We start from the raw sequence: 24,139 nt of genomic DNA on the forward strand, positions 1-24,139 counted from the left end.
GGGGCGAAGGGACTGTTGCTGGCAATGCTGCTGGTGCTTTTGCTGAGCCTGGAAGCTGTATGGATGCTGCAACGTGTCTGTGTGAGGAGCCAGGAGAGAGGCCAAGAGTTGGGAGCCCTTTACCCACCAGAGGGGGTGCAGGAAAACGTCCTGGGAGCCCCGTGAGTAGTTGGGGGGGCAGTGAGCATGAAAGCTCAGAGACGCCTCTTTCTCCAAAAGCTGCCAAGAGTTGTTTACAGCAAGAGCAGAAGCCTAGCCGTGCGAAGCTGAATGCTTCTGGAGGCTTCAAGGCCACGCAGCTGGGAACTTTGCTGATAGCGGGCGGCTATCAAAGGGACTTGTGTGAGAACGCCGGGAGCAGTCCGGTCTCCAAGGCAACTGAGAGAGTTGCAACTACGGAAGCTGTGAAGGTCGTGGGCAAGCCTCCCTGCCGGGGGGAGTCTGTTGCCATGACAACCAGAGAGGACATCTGCAGAAGCCCTAAGGAGGGGGGTAGTGAGGAGATTGTTGCCATGGCGACCCAGGAATGTCAACAACATATAAACATTGCCTTAACACTGAAAACAACTATTTCTAAAGATGACAGTATCATTGAGAAAAAACATTGGCAATTTAGTCTCCTTATATGTATATAATACAGAGTGCAAGAAAATGTTTTAAAAAAATAAAAACCCTGATCATGCTGGCAGATCCTTGTCTATTCACATTCCCTAATTGCAGGTGTGATCGCTAAAGATTGCCAGCCTTCTTGAGCACCCTCCATGTTTTGAATTTCAATTTCCAGCATTCACCACTGGTTGGTTCTATTGCAGTTGTAGTCCAAAACAGTTGGAGGACATCATTTGGGGGAAGATTTGTGTATATTATCTTTTACAGACTGTCTCATTAGCTTTGATGGTGTCCACGTTCATGGGGGGATAGAGAAATTGGAGAATTACTATACTTATGGTAATTAAAGGAAAGATGTTCACCAGCTGAAATCTATTAATTCTCTGAGGAATTGTGAAACTGAATTTGTCTATCTAAAAAGAAGTTATAATTTTCACTTAGGTGAAAGTTGGGCATTTGAGCTTACAGTAATGAAAAACAGAGAAACAATGATAGAAATTCATTTTCATGGGACCTTTTCACATCATTCAGAGGAGAGTCAAATTTCTGAAAGTTTTCAGGATAGGAAACCTGACTTACTTTTGTTAACGTTGTGAACAGGTCAATTGATATTGCACACACTTCTTCTGTACTTAAAGGGGGGGCGGAACCTTTGCCAACACACCCAAGAAAGATGGGTAACAGGTTATATTTATTAAAACTAATGAGGTCCCAGCAGTGGGGTGGATTAATGGGAGGATTTCAACTTTCCCAGTTCCCAAGCCAGCTGCCTGCCACATGCTGCATATCATAATAAATCTAGGTTGTTGGTAATCAGCTTTTTCTCTACTACTTAATGTTTCTCATTACAAGAGTTAATCTAAAGCAGTCAAAAAATTTAGTTCTCCACAGTGGTCTTTCGGGCATTGTTTAAATATACTTAAATATTTTAAATATACTTAAATATACTTAAATATTTTGAAGAAAGTTCTGCAAGTGAAGTTTAGAGCAATCTAATGGGTCTGGACATTGTTTCATTCCAAAAGGAGTCAGTTTTTTTGCATCTAGGTGCCTCATGCTACACAATATCTGCAATAGGATGTCCCCATCTTATATTTGTGCATCTGGTCCTTCCTGCGTGTAGAACTTTACATTTGTCCCTATTGAAATTCTTGGTGTTAGCTTGGGTCCACGTCTCCAGTCTGTTAAGGTCATCTTGAATGACATGCTAGTTCTTCCTCTTGCTTCAAATATAGCTGAAGAATTTTTAGTATTATTTTTAACCACTCTTGCAAGCATGAGCTGATTCTGAGTTTTGGCCTGGTTGACCTTCTCTCTTCAACTGTTGGCTAGACATATATATTCTTCCTTCATGATTTCCCCTTTCTTCCATTTCTTATGCATGCCCTTCTTAAATCTCAGCCTTATGGAGAGACTTCCGGGTTAGCGCCAACGGCTAATGGCGGATTCCCTCCGAGCTCCGGCTCTACAGGATTAGGGTCGTACCGCTGCGGCGACGCGGAGACCCTTAAAAATCACAGGCGGTGAAGCCTGTGAACCTGGTGACTCGGCGGGCACCATTTGCGCCCCCGACCCGCGAAGGAGCCTTTTTAAAGGCTCCGGAACGGGGGACGGGGTGAGCGGCACGGTGCTGTGAGTCGTCTGCTTCTCCTGTGGAGTGAAGCCATTGCCGGAGAGCGCTGACTTCTTCTTGTGATTTGGACTCCAAAATAATAACCCGTGAGTAGTACGGAAATTGGATTTTTAAAGAAATTTTTTTGAAGAATTAGGTACGATCGGGGGAGGTGTAAACAGGAAGTCAGCCTCCTCCTCCTGTAAATAATCTAAAGCAAGGACCTGTTAACTAAGGTCGAGAGAATTTTTTTCATCATTTGACAAAAGACATTAATTTCACGATTTGGAACTAGAAGAAATCTTACTGGAGGATAAGAGCCAATTTGGGGAGTTGAAGTGCCACCCCCCCCCGGGAGCGATCCGCGAGAGAGCCTGCTGAAGGTATTGTAAGAGTTTGACAGCTGTCAAATTAGCTGTCAGACGGAAAGAGAGAACTTTGTTTCTGTTGCTTCTGCTGGCTATATTTGTTACAATTTGACTATATTTTGTTGAAAACAAGGAAAAACTGATACAAACTAATCTGATTTTTGGATTTCAACTGGAAAGAACACTAAGTAACCAAAATCCCTCTAGAGGGGGTTTTGGGACATTGCAAGAATGGCTGAAGGAGGGGAAATTCAAGCTGAACTGGACAGAGTCTTTGTTCTCTTGGGAAAGTTACAAGGCCAAATTGATGTTTTGGCTACAAATGTTACAACTCTGGACTTAACAGTAAACAAATTCATTGAATCTGATAAGGAATCGACACAGGAAGCTCATGCAGCTGAACAAGAAGAGAAACTGGAGAGTTTTGAGAATGGGGAGAAAGAGATATATGGTGTACCTGAGAAAGAGGAAGGAGGAGCTGTAATTTTACAGATGGTAAAGGAGAGCCAGAGGCCTGGCATGATGGCTGTAAAGGAAAATAAGAACTTGATGGTGAAAATTTGGTTTGAACTGGAGACTGAAGAATGGAGAGATCTTCTTGTGTGGAGATCTGAAGACCTATGGATTACAAATCTGATTAAAATGGAAGTTGGAGCTTTTGGGACATTTGGATTTGAAAGGAGTAAGAAACAAGATTTAGGCTCCACTTTTAAGTATGGAGGTCTGGTTGGAAGAAACATGGACTTTATTGGACTAGAGCTTCTCCGAGATTTGGTGTTTAATACCAAGGACTATCAAAAAAGCCGGCAGAGAGGAATTGAGAGAGAATTAAGAGCCTCGGACGTGAGGTCTCCAGGCTGAGAGTAGATTGATTGATGGACGATTATTGGGGATTGGACCCGGGAAAGGGGGTTTGGAGTTTGGGAATCCAAAGGGTGTATAATTATAATTTGTTTTGCTTTTATTTTGTTTTGTCATTTGTATGAGAATTGAGGAAATCGTGGAAGGGAATTTAGGTCGACTTTAGGAAAAGGCTTTAAGAATAAGCACGGATGTATAATTATTGATGTTTATAAGGCAAAATTGGTTTTTCAAAATGAACTAAATATAAAATATAAAACATAAAAAGGTTAAAAATTAGGGACAAGAACTTGTTGAACTGTTGTTTAAATATTGATGTTTATAAGTTAAAATTGGTTTTTCTAAAATGAATTAAATATAAAAAGGTTAAAAATTGGGGACAAGAACTTGTTGAACCAACAATCTGAATTGGAATACAAGAGGGGGAGGTATGGGGAAGTCAGGGAAATATGTCATTGAAAATAAGGACGTTGAATTCTGTGTGTTTTTAAATTTTTTTGTTTCTTTTTTTTTGATGTATTATAATGGAAAAATCTTAATAAATATCATTTTTTTAAAAAATTTAAATCTCAGCCTTATGCAGCCACACTAGTTTCTTCAGATGCCTCCCACTTTTCTTTCTTGTGCCCTATGCCAGCTTAGGCTGGCTCAGGCACACTGTCAAAAACAGCTTGGATTAGAGGTAATTCATGCTGGCTTCCTAAAGTTATGATAGTTCTGTAAGAGAGCTGGCATATATATAAAGCTGGCATAGTTTAGGTTGGTGTAACTTCTACTGGTAGAGGTAATCACTACTCCCAGTTTTGTTCAGGACTCTGTGGCTGCTATTGACATAGCAGATGAGTGTGAGCCCTAGCTTTGAGGTTTTTATGATCAAACAGTATATAAATTCCATGCAACAAATAAATAAATACATTGGATTTATATGTCTGACTTATCAAAAAATGCATTTAACACGAACTTCTATGAATCCAAATGTTTAAAAAGTCTGTGGAATTTATGGAATTCATGAAGAATTTGAAAAAGAGTCTTGAGGAAAGTGAGTTGGTATATATTCATAATGCTGTTTCTTACAGCAACACACTATATAAATGCATATAAACACATTATATAAATGCAACAAACACCACTGTATCATAGACAATAACCAAAACACAGACAAGTACATTATTTAAGACTTTCTTCTTATTAGCAGGCCCCTGTCATTCAGCTCAGGCCTCAACAAAATAATGTAACATTTTGGAGAAAAGATACAGCCCAGCAGCCCAGCACTAGAGGTTAAGATAGAAAAGATCTCCACTGCTACCATGTATTTCCCTTTAGTGCTCAAGTAAGTTGGAACAAAAGATAACCAAACACTGCAGAAGACCAGCATACTGAAAGTGATAAACTTGGCTTCATTGAAACTGTCAGGTAACTTCCTGGCAAGGAAAGCTACAGTGAAACTAACAATAGCCAGGAAGCCCAGGTAGCCAAGAACACAGTAAAACATAGTCACAGAGTTCTCATTACATTCAAGTATAATTTCATCAGACACAGAGTGTGTGTCAACATCTGGGAATGGAGGATTAGTTGCCAGCCACACAAGGCAGGTGCCTGCTTGAATGACAGAACAGGAGATGACAATGGAGTAGGCAAGGCTTCTCCCAATCCATTTCTTCACCCTAGATCCTGGCTTAGTGGCCATGAAAGCCAGGACAACTGTGATGGTTTTTGCCAGCACACAAGAAACAGCCACAGAGAAGATGATGCCAAAAGCAGTTTGCCGGAGGAGACATGTCACCTTCCAAGGTTTGCCAATGAATAGCAATGCACAAATGAAGCAGAGTAGGAGGGAGATAAGGAGAATGTAGGTGAGGTCCCGGTTGTTCGCTTTGACAATAGGGGTGTCATGGTGCTTCATAAAGGTCACTAGGACAAGAGCTGTGATCAAACAAAATGAAAGAGACAAACAGGCTAAAGTGAGTCCCAAAGGTTCTTCAAATGTCAGGTAGCTTACATTCTTGGGAATACACAAATCTCTGTTTTTGTTTGGATAATTTTCATCTGTGCATTCATAACAATCACTCAAATCTGGAAAAAAAATAGTTATTTCCCTTTCAGATAAGTTGTACACATCTCACCAAAGATGATAGATAGATGATAGATAGATAGATAGAAGATGATAGATAGATAGATGATAGATAGATAGATAGATAGATAGATAGATAGATGATAGATTAGATAGATAGATAGATAGATAGATAGATGATAGATAGATGATTGATAGATAGATAGATGATAGATGATAGATAGATAGATAGATAGATAGATGATAGATAGATAGATAGATAGATAGATAGATAGATATAGATAGATATAGATAGATAGATGATAGATGATAGATAGATAGATGATAGATAGATAGATAGATGATAGATAGATAGATGATAGATGATAGATGATAGATGATAGATGATAGATAGATAGATAGATAGATAGATAGATAGATAGATAGATAGATGATAGATGATAGATAGATAGAGATAGATAGATGATAGAGGCCCAGTTTTTTCAAGATAATGAATTTATTATTTATACCTAACACTTACATTTAAAAGAATTGAGGTAGCTTACAGCCAGAAGAATAAATTGTTTGTGTGTGTAAAAAAGATATAGTGAGTAGAAATCATCGTTCTGAGAGCAGGAAGCTTCAATGTTGTGGTGTTCTGCTTCACAAGGGCTCTGAGAAACCAACATGAGATGGGGAAACTCTTTGAATGATGTGTAAATGCATTTGCTTTTATGATCAGGAATGTGGGCTTATCAGGACTCTTCTTCACAAGGAGGCTTATAAATATGTTCTGGCAAATGCACTGACAAGGCTCCTTCAGACTTTTCTTTTGATCACACAGAAGGCAGGAGTGGAGGAGGTGTGGCTAGTGATATTTGGGGGCGGGGATATTGCACATGCCTATCTCCATATACGTGTTTGCCTTTATGTGTCCCAGCTGAACACTTGAATGATGGCTTTTTGAATATGAGTAATATAAGGAGGGGCACATGATTCCCCAGAGTAATACAAATTATTTATTCTTCTTCAGGTTCACATCCAGTCCAAACAGAAGAAAACAAAAACAAGTTTGTATGCTATGTGGGGTTGGACCTAATATTTGTAAAGACCATTTCTTACCATCCTTATCTGAAATCTTCCCTTCTGGACATGGGATGCAATCATAGCAGCAAAATGGCTCCCCCTCCTTCACTTTCTTGCTGGAACCAGGATGGCAACTCTCGGTACACACAGAAACAGGTTGTGTCTAGTCATAAAAAAAGAAAGACTTTTACTGGGGCTGCAGACCTCCATGGGATTCACTATTCCATGGTTTCATCATATACCGGGGACCAGCAAACTTTTTCGGGAGGGGGCTGGTCCACTGTCCCTCAGACCTTGTGCGGGGCTGGACCCATTGCTTCCTGAAAGCACCCCCCCTCCCAAAAGCCCCCTCTGCCTATGTCACTCATGCCACAGCCGCCAACGCTGCTTCGTCTTTGCCAGCGTCGGCGTCCTCTGTCTCGGCGGGGCACAGAGCCCATGGCACTGGCCTGGGCAGTGGAGGCAGCCTCCATGCTGCTGCCACTTCCTTCCCACTCAGCTGCTTCCTCCTACTTGGCCGCCTCAGCGGGAAGGAAGGGATGACACCCAGATGACGCTGGCCAGGGCAGCCTCCATGCTGCCACTGCTTGCTCCTGCTTGGCCGCCTCAGCAGGAAGGAAGGGGCAGTGCCCAGAGGCATCCATGGCTTTTGATTGGATGCAGGAGCTTCCTGCACACAAGGATGCAGGAGCTTCCTGCAGCCAATCAGAAGCCATGCCACATCATGGGAGTCATTCTCCGTGCGGAGAGGCTTCTGTCCCTTACCGCGGGGACTGACTGAGTGGGCAGCAGGGTCAGCAAGGCTCGTGGCCCAGATTAACAAGCTGGGTGGGCCGTATCCGACCCGTGGGCCTTAGTTTGACAACCTCTGTATAATACTGTGCTACTCTTGGGATATACCAGCTGAGGCCCATCATGTATTCAAAATAAATAATCATTTTCAAGTCATCTGTTGATATATGTTTCCATACATTTCTTTTTATTGTATTCACATTAATTCCCTTTTCTTTGGAGTTTGCCCTTATTTAGCAAATATTTAAGAGTACACACAAACACACACACACATACATACATACATACATACATACATACACAAAGACAGTGACTTTCTTCTCATTCAAGTATTAAAGAATAGCTACCAAATTGCTGAAGGTTGAATCTTACCTGGTTAAACCAGCTGTGCCATGTAATGGCATCTTCGTTGATGGTGAACGCTTGGCCTGGGTGAGCCTTGGGATCCATCCTCCCAACTTTCACTACAGGTTCTTCTCCAGAATTAACCCAGTTGGTAACATCAAATCCAGCTACAAACTGTCTGTTATTGTCAAAGGAAACCATTTCCCCAAAGCTGTTGTTAAATGAGATACTTCTAAGGGAATGATGGAGCTGCATTGAAAGGCATACCAAAGAAAATTTGTGGCAATTGTCAAAATAAAGCAACATCACAAAATAGGTCACTCAAAAGACTTTGTTGTTGTTGCAGTTGTTTAAACCCACTAATGGTTGAACATTTTTTCCTGATCAAGAGTGATCAAGAGTAAATAGTTTGAAATACTTTGAATTGCTGTGCACATGAAAATATTTCACCAACCCATTCATCAATTTAAGCTATTGAAATAACAGTAGTTCATTTCTGTGAAGATGTGGGAAGATGGAGTCTGTCCATCACTACACTAAATAACACAGGAGGTGATACAATGTGAGCCAAAGGTGCAGCAGTATGATCTGGGCTAATGTTAACCTCATAGGACCCAAGAAGAAGAAAAAAGATTGCTGAATGAAAGTTGAACTTTTTTGTTTTCATTCAGCATTGTGGTAACTAGAATTAAGATGAAAATGTGAGATCATAAAGAATTTAGCAAATATTTTGTTTGCACATTATCATCTATTATTTCACTCAAAATATTCCATTCATCTACAAGCGAACTTTAAGTTCCTTACCAGCAATGAAAGTTGTTTTTGATGTTTCAGTCCTTCTTCCTCCACCACTGCACTTTGTTTGAGTCTAGTGAAGGACATTTTGTGCAAAGCATGGGCCACAACATAGACAGCATTGTAGATACTGTAGCTATGGCCAGTCATGCTCATTTCAAAAAAAGAATGAGGGAGGCTTTCCAGTTTCTCCTTTCCAGTGCAAAAGTCCCCCTTCTCCTCATCCAGAGCATATATTGGAAATTCACAGCCAAAGGCACTTTGCCAGAAGTCCCTGATAAAACCATCTCCTGCCCTGTTGAATGGATTTATGCTCTCAACAAACTCGTGAAACCGTGGGACATCATTGGAGTGAATTCTGAAGGCGAGAGCACCATAGAATAGTTCATCATCCCATGACTTTTGATAAACAAATGAAGTATGTTCCACCTGTGCTGTTCCTATCCAGACTTTACCTTTTAATTTATCTGACATGTATTCTTGTTGTGATATATATGGAAGAAATCTAAAAAATGCCAAGGAATACGATTCCCCATAGGCAACCAATACATTGGCTTTGCTGCCCATCACTACATCATGTATTTTTTCACCTTCTTCTAGAACATTCTTAATGTCAGCAACAAAAGTCAATATTGGAATTCTTTTTATGAAAGCAAAACAGACCCCATTCTGGGAAAACAGTGGAACTACAGTTTGCACAAATCTTTCTCCATCTGAGGTATCCATAACAACAAGCCCAATCCATGTCCACCCAAAATGCAGAAGTAAAGAAAGCATCCCTGTATACTGAATGGCTTCATTAGGGACCATCTGGTAGAATGGAAGGCCTGGAGTTTTATCATTCATTACTGGAGCAGGGCTGTATGTTAGCTAAAGATAAATGGAAAGTGGAAATGGAAAATAAGATGCTTATATTTCTGCAGTAACTTATATCCATTGTCCTTATAATCAAACTGTAAGTTAGGTGTACACTTGAAATTCTTTTTCTACATATTTTGAAGGGGTTGGGTGGCTACCCAGCAAGCCATTCTCAGATGTTTTGCCTAAACCTGAACCTCTTGATTTGGACATGTCTGGTTATAAACCTTTGTCAGGAGATAGTGTAAATATGATTCTATTAACAATGACTTCTTATAGAATCATAGAAGGGACCCCAAGGGTCTTATAGTCCACCCCTGCAATAAAGAAAACATCCATGGCCATCCAACCTCAGCTTGAAAACTTACAATGAAGGAGAGTCCTTCCTGTTAGCTTTGTTTAACATTAGTGTGATGTTACCAGCCCACTCACAGTTCATACAGTTAGAAACTAGAATTTCATTTGCAGGATCAATGTCATGGTTCCAATATAATTTTCAAGTTGATGGGTTGTTGAAACATTTTGGTTGCCTTCTACACACTGTGGCTCACATGGATAATATTATTTACTTTCCTAGATATATACATGGCTGTACAGTATATTATTTATACCCCTTGACTGATATATTTGGGCCACTCCAGCAACAACTCACTCCAAGACTAAGCTAAAAGAATGCTTTCACAATTTCTGGAATGCTCTTGTTCATGGATGGGAAAATTGTGGTTCTCCAGATGCTATTGTACTTCAACTTTCATCACCCAAACTATTCATAATTGTAAGGCGGATAACGGGAGTCAGGATCCAACAACATCTAGAAGACTTTAGTTTCCCCACCCCTGCTCTTGGTGAGTAGTACACAATGGCACTCTCATTCAGTTAACTTTCTGTTCTTAACAGAAATTCATTCTTCAGATCAGAAAACTGAAGCTTGAATCATACAATGCTCATGATCGAATGAGAAGTTTATTAAGAACAAGATTGTGGCCTATATACTAATTACTAGACTACAACATGGCTTGCTTTGATTGTTTCATTGTTTCTAAGGGAACCTTGAGAATGATGTAGGCTGTAAGTCTGTTTTGTGAAGAGAGTCATGCCAAGCTTCATGAGCAAAGAAGGTCAGTTTGCTTCTTTAAAAAGCTTGACAAGTAACTGTTTGCAATATCATACATTTAACATGATAGATGCAAGCCTCTGCTCCCAAGCCACAATACTTTTTCACATCCATGCAACTACCTTCCTTGTTTTCTCCTCAAAATTTTACATTTCTAGGAAGCCTTTGAACTACCTATCCCTTAGTCCAAGTGACCACAAGCTGCATTCAGGGGTTGTGTGGTGTGCCTGTAAAATACAATACAAAGCTCTGTTGCTTCCCTGCTCTGTTTTGTTATATGGTAAGTGCCTTGGGATATTAACCTGCCATATCTGTTCTTACTAAAGTGTCATGCACATAAATGGAGCTTAATAATAATAAGAATAGCAATAATATCAACACACGTGTACATCCTACCTGTGGAATCTTGTAAATATCCAAGGCATTTGCCACATGAAGGGAGATTTCGGAGTCCAGTCCCCCAATCACTACTATTAGATTATTCTGGATATTGCATATGTAATTGGGGACAAATCTCTCCAGAGTTGAAGTAAGTAGTATAGTGGCATGATAGGTCGCCTTGGCATTGAAATAGCTGTCATAGATGTGGAAGCCCAGGGTGATATTGGGTAAGATCTGAGGGTTTTCATTGATCTCCTTTACTGAGAAGGCCAAGGCCAGGATGTGTTGGTAATTATTAGGTACTATACTAGAATGATAGTTCCATTGTGTATCAGAAGGATATAACAAGAACAAGAACATGCCACTCTGATCTGCCTATTCATCATCAGGATTGTTTCAGTATAGAGGCTTATTCAAATACAAATTACAAAAATATTAAACAGCTGCCAATATCACTGTTTATCATTAAAAATGCAACACTGATACGTTTCTGCAAAAGTACTATTTAGAGTAGAATGCACTAAAATGATCCATATGATTTAAATTAGTTTGAAAATGTGATTTAATGCAGTCTCAAACATATCCAGTCTTTGCAATTGTGTTCTAATACAACATTCTTTCTACTGATAACATTCTTTCAGCAATCTTCACCCAATGCCTTACCTTTTCCACTTTTTATTTAACCCTTCATAGATAGGTATTTATACATATTTATAACAAAATAAAAAGTTTGATGAAACAGAATTGTACAAGAAGATGAAATAAAACAGAGGATGTAGGAACTAAAATGATTTAATTAAAGAATATTACAGATGAAGAACTAGACAAAAGCAGTCACTTTCATTGGCTGATAGATTTCTATTATTTCAATCAAACTAAAGAAAGAAATTTTGAAGCAAACTGATTTACCTTCTAAATTAAAATTAAATCAGTGTCTATCTCCCTTCTTTTTTGCATTGATTTAATTGTATCAGCAATTTTACAACCTAACACCATAATTCACTACTGGGAGCTTGACATTCCCAAAACTGTTCTTACTGCAATACCTCCCCTCCCAGTAAAAATGAAAAAGAAAAGAAAAGTGACAAAAGGAAAGGAAGGAAATGGTTATTTTTAAATGGAAAAAGTCAGCACTTCCTCACATTAAGTCTTCATTCAATGTTGGAGGTGGCTGTTTGGTGAAGTCTATTGAGCTAGAGACAATGAAGCTCTGAGAAGCAATGACACCAATGATGAGGTCTCCATTCTGATAGTATCTGTGAACAGGCTGAGGTGGATGCTGGACCCTGCACATACGAATGTGAGTTTCAGATGTTATATGGGGGAGCAGTACCAGCAGCAAAACCACTAATGCCATTATGCTAAGCAGAAATGCTCATTATTCTACTATATTTGTAGGTTCTTCCCTTTTTATCTATGTTCTCTAAGAAACCTGAAATCAAGATCTCTGAACACAAATATCAGTAATCATACTAATGTTCCTGTTTCTAGTGCCTAAACCTTTCTCTGAATGCAAGAAGGTATATTTATGACATCCTTCACATACAATATGATTTCTTGATTTTAATTTTAACTTCAATGCCTTAGGGCTTTTTTTTTTACAAGCAGCAGAATTGATTACACTCTTTATGATAATTAATGGGTGAAGTAATTGCCAAGCCAAATTGTGGATTTGAAGAAGAAAATAATTCTTGTGTGTTAGCAGAAGTTTTGAACTTATTTGAACATAAATAATCATGGTGGGCTTGGTCTGGCCTATGGCAAGGAAAGAACTCAGGAAATACAAGTCTTAGGTGTGTGACTAGATATAAGATTCGTCTTTTTTAAACTAGGTTTTGATTGATTTTATAAATGGAAAGATTGAAAATAAGAGTGTTTCAACTCCTTGAATGAGAGGGAGTCCTGGCAAACTCTCATTCACAAATACAAACATATAGCTCACAATTGTGATTTATGGGCATTCTGTAGCAGCAGCACTAAACAAGAAGGCTTAGAAGATGTTCTACAAGTATCTTCTTTAGAGTGGGAGACATGGAAAATGAGCAGAGAGAAAATATCTAAGCCCCTTCTCCAGATGGTTGTCAGTCCCTCCACTCAGACTGTTAGTGTGTGGCTGGTGCAGCTATGTTTCTTTGCACCATTGCAACTGATGCTGGTCACAATAATGAAAGTAGTTTCTGAAAATAATCCACCCATTTAATAGCTTTTAAGTGTTCATGCATAAATTAATTAATTAATAAATTAGGGTAAATCAGGCTTCCTCAACCTCAGCCCTCCAGATGTTTTTGGCCTACAACTCCCATGATCCCTAGCTAGCAGGACCAGTGGTCAGGGATGATGGGAATTGTAGTCTCAAAACATCTGGAGGGCCGAGGTTGAGGAAGCCTGGGCTAAATGAAAAGGGCCCATGTGCATTGTCATTGCCTGTTCCAGATAAATACATGGAAAGGAGGAATCAAACGTACAGGAAATACTTAATGTAGAGAATGTTGAAATTGTATTAGCTTCTATCACTGAGGTTCATTCAAAGGAGAGATTCATTGGACCCATTGCTGAAATACGTGTTACTGCTTTAATTCAAAAAGTGAATTCTATCGTATATGAGAATGCCTCTGAGAGTTTCCTTCTAAGATAACTACCATCAGATTTTTAGAACTTAAAAACAATTAATGTGTTTCAAAACGATCCGCTGAAGGGACAGAGAATCATTTTTTCAGTTCATTCTTCTTATGAACTGTTCCATATTGCTTAGTTCCAACCGCAAGACAATAATGTAGGTAAAAGTAACATTTTGTGATTCGAGGACCCTCCCCCACGCTTGGGGATAAGAAAGACATATGACACAGTATTTAAGGTTAATGGGCTAGAAAAGGCCACAACTTTATTGATTACAGCATGTGAGAGGTATTGGCTTATGCACTGGAAAAAACCGCAAAGTTCGACTCCACCCCTCAGGGAGGGGTGAGTCTAACAAGGGTTAACCACCAGTAGGGGAGCCTGTTGATGCAAATACAACTGTAAGTTCTCCCCGGATGTCACCGGGGGTCGTGCCATGGCCCCCAGCCCCAGCAGGGCATCGGACAGGATCCACGACCACCGAATTCCTTTAACGGGATACCCATAAATGAAGGGGTAGGCGATGGCCAAACCATGCCCTTCCATACACCAACAACAAATTCCAATGCCTAACCGCCAAAACCAGAAAATTGTGACAAATTGCTACGAGGTAGGCGAAAAACCATGTGGCCGGTGCCAATTTGCCAATTTGGTAAAAACTCCTACCAGGCCCCCCGGGCAACCAAGGCGACCAACCACAGGTCCATAGCAAGGTCAAGCGCAAAAGGATGAACTAAAGGGAAGGGTAGGTGGGTGACCCGATGAAACCGGCAGCACAATGAGGGGAAGAGCTGACGCGGCCACATTTGAGTGGCTAAACCCCGCCCCCAAGCTTCCCACCAATTGGAAGCCTGACCGGGGAATGTGGCGCGTCAGCAGTGATGTCAAGTAGGGGCCGGAACGCCCCCTGCAAAGTGCGGGAATAGTTCCCGATCACAATCGCTCCCCTCCGGGAGGAGGAGAGGCTTTGGAGAAAAGATGCAACACAGCAAGCCAGCCCTGGTAGGCAAGATAGAAAAAATCTCCACAGCAACCATCAATCTTTGCTTGGATAGGTTGGAACGAAGGATAACCACACACAGCAGAAGACCAACATGCTGAAAGTGATCAACATGTCTTGAACTTACTGTCTAGAAATTTCCTGGCAAGGAAAGACACAGAAAACTGGCAATGGCCAGTAAGCAGACCCCTCATTACATTGTAATACAATTTCTTCAACAACTGACTTAATACCAGCATCTGGAATTAGGGGGAGGGTGGGTTGAGTAGAGAAGAAGATTCCCAAAGGTTATTCATAAAATAAGAATGTTATGGTAAATCTTTGGGAATACACACGTTCTGTTTCCAGTTTGGATAATCTTTACTGGTGCATTTATAACAGTCATTCGTGTCTAAAAGAAGAAAAGATGTAATCAGACTCAAAAGTATGCCACAAATCTCTCAAAACAAACAGTAGTTGCTCTTCTCAGAGTTTTATGTATATTTTTCTTCATTGCCCTTTTCTTTGCTGATCCTGTAAAATATGTAATGAAAAATGATATACTTATGAGGAGGAGATGCAGACTAGTAATGCCTCTGGTTTATTATATATGAGAAAAATATAGTTCTTTTAACAAAAAAAGTAACAGTACAATCACTTAACAAATAAACATTTTAAAATAGCAAAGAAAAAAGAACACAATATCAGACAAAAGACACATCTAAGTCCGTATTCTCTTTGGTTGTCCATTCAAATACCTATATGAAGCTCACAAACAGGATTTGAACAAAATAACTGTTTCCTGCTCTTGTTCCCCAGCCACTGATATTTAGAGGGATATCAGCTTAGGCAGTAGAAATAATGAAATAATGAATGGCATTCAGTTAAATTTTATTCAAAATATTGGTAGATCTATTGGAATTAATGGACCTGACATCACCAAGATAATTAATTTCAACATGCCTACTGTGAGTACAACTTCATTACATATCATATGAATTTGTATCTTAGAAGTCAAATGGAATCCATTCCAGAATTCTGTTCGACTTCCGAAACATTAGTAAAGCAAAGCGTGGCTCCTCACTGGCTGCAGCATGCTCCCGCAGCCAATTGGAAACCATGGAAGCCCCCATTGGATGTTCAACCTCCAAAAATAGTTTGCAAACCAGAACACACACTTCCAGGTTTGCAGTGTTCAGGAGCCAAAATTTTTGAGAACTAAGCTGTTCAAAAACCAAGGTAAGACTGTAACTTCATCCTCCATGATAATAATAATAATAATAATAATAATAATAATAATAATAATAATAATAATAATAATAATAATTTATTGGTATTGCTTATACTGGTTTATTGTGTGTGTGTGTGTGGGCACACATCTGCCTGGACAACACAAAAGAGGAAAATGTCCTGTTGGCAGATTTGCAGTTCATATGATGTAATTTAGCTGTGTGAATTCAACTCTTGCCTTCATTGTTGCCCCACCCCCCCAATTCTGTAAGAATTGACCATTCTTATTACTAACTTTGGCTCTGCTTTTCATTACCTCTAGTTGGTCTCTCTGCCATACCAGTTCCAATGGGCACCAACTTCTAGCTACTGACTGTGTCCTGAAGCAGGCATAAACAACATCTTGTACTCAAAATTCCATCAACCTCTGTCTGCCTAGCCTGCGGTCAATTATGATGGGGGGTGGGGTCTAGCAACTTCTGGAGTATTCACTTTGGGTACCCCTGTTCTGCAGGAAGACATTCCTATGATCAAACACCCCTTCTTCTTTGGCTCTGGACAAATTTCTTGTTTGTCACAGCCAATTCAGATGCCCCTTGAGCTCCTTAACTGATTGAAAGAAAGAAAAAGTTAATTTCAGACATGAAAAACATGTCCTCAGCAATTCCACATGGAATACTCCTTGTTGAATTGGTGACTACTTCCTTTTTAATTATCCAAAGTACTCTAATTAACTGAGCTACTTTCCAACACCAGGAAATTAGACTTCAGGAAAACTAATAAGACAGTCTTTTAATAATTGTATAAATATGCCCTCTAGAAATCTAGGACTGGTTTAGGAATTAAGGCTATTAGACAATAATGTGTCAGTCTGATTTCTGACACTATATATTTTCATCCTGAGCTTTTTGAGATAAAAATAAGAAATCTGCATCTAGAAAAAACATTTCTGCCCACAATGCTGTTATTGTTCCTCTTGCTTCTGGTACTGCTTCCTCACATGGTAAGCAAAGCGCACATCATTAAGTGCATGGTTGATGATCCACACCCTCCGCTTCATGAGTACCACCAGTCAGGAGACCGAATCATTGGAGCTATCGCTTCCCACACTTTCATCATCTCCAGTGCAATCAGCTTCATTGAAAAACCCCCATCACCTTTGCCTGAAGAGCTTGCGTAAGGGCTTAACTATAATATTTTAAAGCTATTATCCATTATCAGTCTTAATTTTCATTCCATGAATTATTTGTTTTGAAAGGTAATAAACTATTCAAAGAAACAACTGTGTGTTTTTTTTTTAAAGAGGGAAAGCTACACCCAGTCATTTGTATCAAATATCACATCCTGAAGATCTTAAATTATACAATTTTGGAACACCCTGCTCTGAATTGCTACTTTACTGATATAGAATAATAAAGCATATGTTTTGATGAACAATGGTAATATTTGGTTGTTGTTTTAAAATTTGTATGAGCCACAAAAAGGTAAGGTTACCTCAAGAAAGTTGTTAGATGAATATGAATAATGAGATGATATATAGAATACATTATTTTTATAACATTTGCAATACTTTTTACAACATGTGATGGTTCCTTATGATTCCGAATACAACTTACCTTCTAGTGCTGTACCTAAGAATTATCAGCACATCCTGGCCTTGGCATTTGCAGTAAAAGAGATCAATGAAAACCCTCAGCTCTTACACAATGTCACCTTGGGCTTCCACATCTATGACAGCTATTTCACTGACAAGTGGACCTACCATGCTACAATGCTACTCATATATACCCTGGGAGGTTTTGTTCCAAATTACAACTGTGATGTCCAAACTAACCTGATTGGAGTCATTGGGGGACTGGACCCCCCAACCTCACTTCAAGTGGCAACACTGGTGGATATTTACAAGATTCCACAGGTATGATGGGTCTCTTTTGTGTGTGTGTTTGTTTCTTTTTTGAGAAAAAAAAGTGCCAGTACTTACCATGAGGTTGTTACAGAAAATGCCACAATGTTATCATGCAGAGAGAGAAAGGTTCACCTATGTACCATTTAGTATCCCCAGAAAAAAGCACTGGTTCTATTTGTAATTATACGGTTTTAGTACTTTTTCACAATTCATTTTTTGGGGTTTTTTTTGGTATACACAGAGTAATATAAATTCATGGTCATTCCATCCTATAAATGTCAAATCTCAGCTGTGAAATAAAACCTCTGCGCGTGTTCTTAAATTAGTAAAAGAAAAATCCCAAGTTTTTATTTATGCTACTGAAAAGTTGGCTGACTCAGCCACAGGAACCTCTGCTGAAAGGAAAAGCTACCAACATTGCAAGTTTACTGAAAATATTATTGACAAAATGTGGGTGTATTTTGTCTTTGAACTTTCTGTCTATAGGTGGTATTCGACACTTCTCCTACCCATATTAAACCATTGAAGTTAATGCACATGTGTAACTGACATTCATTCATTTCAAAAGGTCTACTTTGATTAGGACTATCTGTCTCTGGCTTCCTAGCCTCCTAGCTTACACACAAACAGAACTCAGCTTTGTCCTGGTCATTTCTAACTAACTGCCAATGAGTTGAGAGAAGGGCACCCACCCATTTGTTTTCAGACACAGAGACACTTCGTTAAGGACCCATACTTGAGGGCTGTTATCAAGAAGCCTGTCTGGTTATTTAACCATTTGAATCCTTCCTTAGATTTAAACATTTGCTGGTTCTAGCTGTTAAGAACCTTCTAAGGGTCTTATGTATGTAGGCATACAACCTACTTCCTCCTCCAAATTCACAAGAATACAATCCCATTCTTTCCTCTCCACTCTTTTCTTTAGCTCATTTATGGCCCTGCTCCAGTGATGAATGACAAAACACCAGGCATCCCTTTCTACCAGATGGTGCCCAGAGAAGACAGTCAGTTTGCAGGAATTCTTTCTTTGCTTCTGCATTTCAGGTGGACTTGGATTGGACTCCTAACTATGGATAATGACAATGGAGAAAGATTTGTGCAAAGTGTGGTTCCGTCTTTTTCTCAGAGTGGTATCTGCTTTGCCTTCATAGAAAGAAGTCAAACGTTTACCGTTGTCACTGATATTAATGACATGTTTAACAAGGGGGGTAAAATACATGATAAAATCATAGACAGTAAAGCCCATGTAGTGGTGGCATATGGAGAATCTTATGGGATTGTGTTCTTGAGATGGTTTCCATATCTGTCAGGACAAGAACATATAAAGAAGAAGTCAAAAGGTATAGTGTGGATAATAACAGCCCAGACTGACCTCACTTCAATGGTGTATCAGAAGACTTGGGATACAGAAATAATCCATGGATCTCTCTCATTTACAATTCATGCCAATGATCTACCAGGATTTCAAGAATTTGTTAGAAGCAGAAACCCATCCAGTGCCACAGGAGATGGTTTTATCAAGGACTTCTGGCAACAGGCCTTTGGCTGTGTATTCCCAAATACAGATGCAGTCAAGGTGGATGGAGACATTTGCACTGGGGAGGAAAAGCTAGAGAGTCTGCCTGCATCTTTTTTTGGAATGAGCATGACCTCCCACAGCTACAGTATCTATAATGCTGTCTATGTTATGGCCCATGCTTTACATGCTATGTCCTCATCTAGTCTCAAGCACAGTGTAATGAAGAACAGAGGCATGCAGAAATGTCAGGGCCAATGCCTTTGGCAGGTAATGAATATTAGAGACATGGGAAAAGTCATTTGGTGTATATTTTAATGCATACAAATAATAATAATAATAATAATTATTTATTATTTGTATCCCGCCCATCTGGCTGGGTTTCCCCAGCCACTCTGGGCGGCTTCCATAGAAACCAAAAATACAGTAAAATATCACAGATTAAAAACTTCCCTGAACAGGGCTGCCTTAAGATGTCTTCTGAATGTCAGGTAGTTATTTATTGCTTTGACATCTGATGGGAGGGCGTTCCACAGGGCGGGCGCCACTACCGAGAAGGCCTTCTGCCTGGTTCCCTGAAGCTTTGCTTCTCGTAATGAGGGAACCGCCAGAAGGCCCTCGGCGCTGGACCTCAGCGTCCGGGCAGAACGATGGGGGTGGAGACGCTCCTTCAGGTATACTGGGCCGAGGCCGTTTAGGGCTTTAAAGGTCAACACCAGCACTTTGAATTGTGCTCGGAAACGTACTGGGAGCCAATGTAGGTCTTTCAAGACCGGTGTTATGTGGTCTCGGCGGCCGCTCCCAGTCACCAGTCTAGCTGCCGCATTCTTGATTAGTTGTAGTTTCCGAGTCACCTTCAAAGGTAGCCCCACAAAGAGCGCATTGCAGTAGTCCAAGCGGGAGATAACTAGAGCATGTACCACTCTGGCGAGACAGTCCGCGGGCAGGTAGGGTCTCAGCCTGCGTACCAGATGGAGTTGGTAGACAGCTACCCTGGATACAGAATTGACCTGCGCCTCCATGGACAGCTGTGAGTCCAAAATGACTCCCAGGCTGCGCACCTGGTCCTTCAGGGGCACAGTTACCCTATTCAGGACCAGGGAGTCCTCCACACCAGCCCGCCCCCTGTCCCCCAAAAACAGTACTTCTGTCTTGTCAGGATTCAACTTCAATCCATTAGCCGCCATCCATCCTCCAACCGCCTCCAGGCACTCACACAGGACCTTCACCACCTTCACTGGTTCTGATTTGAAAGAGAGGTAGAGCTGGGTATCATCTGCATATTGATGGACACCCAGTCCAAACCCCCTGATGATCTCTCCCAGCGGCTTTATATAGATGTTAAAAAGCATAGGGGAGAGGACGGAACCCTGAGGCACCCCACAAGTGAGGGCCCAGGGGTCTGAACACTCATCCCCCACCACCACTTTCTGAACACGGCCCAGGAGGAAGGAGCGAAACACTTCCCTAACTAATACAGGAAGTTAAATGCAGCTTTCCTCTGAAATCTGAAATTCTTCTGAATTTACAATGTTGTTCTCCAATCAAATATTGTGAACAAAAAAGGAACATATATTTGGGGGAATGTGAGCCCCAAAATATGGATTTTAATGAAAATAGCATTCATAATATGTTCTATTTGGGAAACCTTGCAAAAATGGAATCTATTTCACTTTTATCACCGTACAAAGAAGCTCAAGTTGCAGAATTTTCCAATTCTTGCTTTTTCCCTATCAATTCAGCTCCACCAGTTTATGAAAGGCGTCTCATTTAACAACAGTGCAGGGGAAAAAGTTTCCTTTGACCAGAATGGGGAGTTAGCAGCTGGTTTTGATATCATGAACTGGATTTTCCCCGCAAACCAATCCTTTCATAGAGTGAAAGTTGGGAGGCTTGATCCCAAAGCTCCTCCAGACCAAGCGTTCAAAATCAATGAGGATGCTATAAGATGGCACAGGGAATTTAACCAGGTAGAGACAATTTTGGATAATTCTCTACTGCCCGTATTAAATGCTGGATTTTGTGACTGTTGTGTAACTTTTGAGAACTGATCTAGATTTTAAGGGTTCGAAGCTCCTTATCATCAAGATTATCATTAACCCCTTTCATTTACACTTTAGGCACAGCCTCTATCCATGTGCACTGAGAGTTGTTACCCTGGTTCTTGCAAGAAAGTAAAGGAGGGTGAGCCATCTTGCTGCTACGATTGCATTCCATGCCCAGAAGGAAAGATTTCAGACCAGAAAGGTAAAAAATGTTATATACAGCATTACCAGATAGATGGAGCTCAGCTTCATTTTAATAATCAGACATTGAGACTTGGGTTTCTTTTTGATCAGCAGAATATCAGCTGAAGAAACACTTTTCCATGCCTTTCAAAACGAGGCAATTCTCTCTCTCTACAGAGTTGAGCTTAATTTCCTTAAATAGATTCTTAGTCCTGGCTTTCTTTTATGCACCAGGGGATAATTTCTAATGCAACATTCAAAGCATATGGTTGAAATTTCTTCATGTCTTCTTAAATCAGACATTTAAGCATTGTAATATACTTGAGCTTAGCCTTGAATATTGTTGTGGGTTTGGAGGTGATGGTGCGTTGAAAGATTCCATTGCTAACTGGGCAGTGGTAAGATAATGTCTTTAGTGTGTCACTTAAGCACCTTCATAAACATCCCTTTAATTATTTAGGCTGTGGCTGGGCACTATGACCCCCATCCTAAAATAACGATCTGGATTACAAGATCACTATTGTAATCTGGCCAGTACAAATAGTACTTTCTGGACAAATGGATGGGCCTTCTGGCAACTCACCTGACAGGTAGGTAGAGAATCATAGCCAATGTGGTGTGAGAGAGCTGAGCTGGAAGCAGGCAGAAGGCTGAAAAGCTGAGAGACAGAGAAATGCCAGATTTGTGCTACATTCAAAGCTGTGACCAATGGAGAAATGAGATCTGTTGATGCAGTCAGTGCTGTGAGTCTCGCCATCTTAGGACTGTGGGGACAAGTACTTTTGCTTTAATGGGTCTCCAAACCAAACCTGCAACAATAGCCAAGCCTGATCTCAAGTACGGTATATTAAAATACTCAATTGTCTGATTTCCAAAGGCATTAAAATATTACAGCCATATGTTTATTGCATGATGCTGTAATTTCTAGCTACACAAAGATTCCATCCCTTTTTCAGATGCAACTGATTGTTATAAATGCCCAGATGAAAAATATCCAAACGAAAGACAAGACCAATGTATTCCAAAGGATGTCAGCTTCTTGTCTTATGAAGAACCTTTGGGCCTCTGTTTAGCCTCTTTCGCTCTTTCATCTTCTATGATCACAACTCTAGTGCTAGCAACGTTTATAAAACACCACAATACTCCCATTGTCAAAGCCAACAACCGGGATCTCACCTATACTCTCCTCATCTCACTCCTGCTTTGCTTCCTTTGTACATTTCTGTTTATTGGAGAACCCCATATGGTGATGTGTCTCTTCCGACAAAGTGCCTTTGGCATCATCTTCTCATTGGCTGTTGCTTGTGTGCTGGCAAAAACCACCACAGTGGTTCTGGCTTTCATGGCCACCAAACCTGGATCCAAAATGAGGAAGTGGGTGGGAAAGAGTCTGGCCAGCTGCATTGTTCTTTCCTGCTCCCTCCTCCAAGCACTTCTTTGTACTGTTTGGCTTGCAACCTCTTCCCCATTCCCAGATGTTGACATGCACTCCTTCACTTCAGAAATTGTATTAGAATGCAATGAGGGGTCTGTGGTTATATTCTACTGTGTGCTTGGCTACCTGGGATTCCTGGCATTTGTCAGTTTCATTGTGGCTTTCCTTGCCAGAAAGTTACCTGGCAGTTTCAATGAAGCCAAGTTCATCACTTTCAGCATGTTTGTCTTTTGCAGTGTTTGGTTATCATTTATTCCTTCCTACCTGAGCACAAAGGGAAAATACATGGTGGCAGTGGAGATCTTCTCTATTTTAACTTCCAGTGCTGGACTACTGGGTTGCATCTTTTCCCCAAAATGTTACATAATTATCTTGAGACCTGAGCTGAACAACAAGGAACAGCTCATCAGGAAAAAACCTCAAATAATGTAATTGTCCATTTTGTTGTTGTTTTTTATTTTCTCCACATTGTTGCAAATTTTAAGGTGAAGACTGAATCAAACATTCCCTAGAAAACCCACAAATTACATTTCCTTTCATAATAGTACCATGTAATATTATTCTCACATGATTGCTATTGAATACTGGAAGCAATTCTTGTTTCCCTGTGGAAGTTTCCATATCAGCAAGTGACAAGTGGGGTTCCACAGGTTTCCATTCTGTCCCCATTGATGTCCAACGTTTTTATAAATGACTTTGATGAGGGAATTCATCAAATGTTCATCAAATTTGCAGATGACACCAAACTGAGAAGGGTAGCTAATTAGGATTCAAGATGGTCTTCCTAGATTGGAGAACTGGGTCCACACTTAGACAACGAATTTCATTTGGGACAAATGTAATACTTATGAAGAACCAGATGCACTGAAAGGACTCGATCCAATTACAAGAAATTAGTTTCTGACTAAACATCAGGAAGAACTTTCTGGCAATAAGAGTTGTTTGGAATAGACTCCCTTCTGAGGTTATGGACTTTCCTTTATTGGAGGTTTTTAAGCAGAGGTTGGATGTCCATCTGCCATGGATGCCTTAGCTCAAATTTCTGCATTGTATGGGATTGGATGAGATGACCCTTTGGGTCTTTCCAACTGTACAATTCTATGATATTATGAAATACATAAATAAATGCATTATGGTACCTTTAGAGGAAAAAGAAGGGGAATTCTCAGAGGATTTGTTGGAGGAAGCACCTCCAAAAGGGAGACTTTTTTAATTTGAGTTTTTCAAGGCTATGGTAGCCAAAGCAAGAATATGTTTAGAACTACCAGACGAACAATCCTAGGGCACAGAGGCAACAGAGGCAACTTCATCTAAAGACACCTTTCAATGTCTACAAATGTATATTAAATGATACAAAC

General features: G+C 40.2%; 2 protein-coding genes across 2 annotated transcripts; one reads left to right on the plus strand and one right to left on the minus strand.

Moving 5' to 3' along the window:
• Positions 1 to 4,621: 4,621 nt before the first annotated feature.
• LOC128398852 (vomeronasal type-2 receptor 26-like) lies at positions 4,622 to 12,228 on the minus strand. The gene is made up of 5 exons (XM_053360112.1): positions 12,014 to 12,228; positions 10,887 to 11,178; positions 7,751 to 7,972; positions 6,623 to 6,749; positions 4,622 to 5,523 (listed from the first exon to the last, which is right to left on the minus strand). The coding sequence occupies exons 1-5, from the start codon at positions 12,226 to 12,228 to the stop codon at positions 4,622 to 4,624; spliced, it is 1,758 nt and encodes a 585-aa protein (XP_053216087.1).
• A 4,498-nt stretch (positions 12,229 to 16,726) lies between these two features.
• On the plus strand, positions 16,727 to 23,213 carry LOC128398853 (vomeronasal type-2 receptor 26-like). The gene is made up of 6 exons (XM_053360113.1): positions 16,727 to 16,872; positions 17,320 to 17,611; positions 18,528 to 19,388; positions 20,861 to 21,088; positions 21,239 to 21,365; positions 22,303 to 23,213. The coding sequence occupies exons 1-6, from the start codon at positions 16,727 to 16,729 to the stop codon at positions 23,211 to 23,213; spliced, it is 2,565 nt and encodes an 854-aa protein (XP_053216088.1).
• Positions 23,214 to 24,139: the final 926 nt, after the last annotated feature.

The sequence above is a fragment of the Podarcis raffonei genome, chromosome 13 (genome assembly GCF_027172205.1).
Source record: "Podarcis raffonei isolate rPodRaf1 chromosome 13, rPodRaf1.pri, whole genome shotgun sequence".
Lineage (NCBI taxonomy): Eukaryota > Metazoa > Chordata > Lepidosauria > Squamata > Lacertidae > Podarcis > Podarcis raffonei.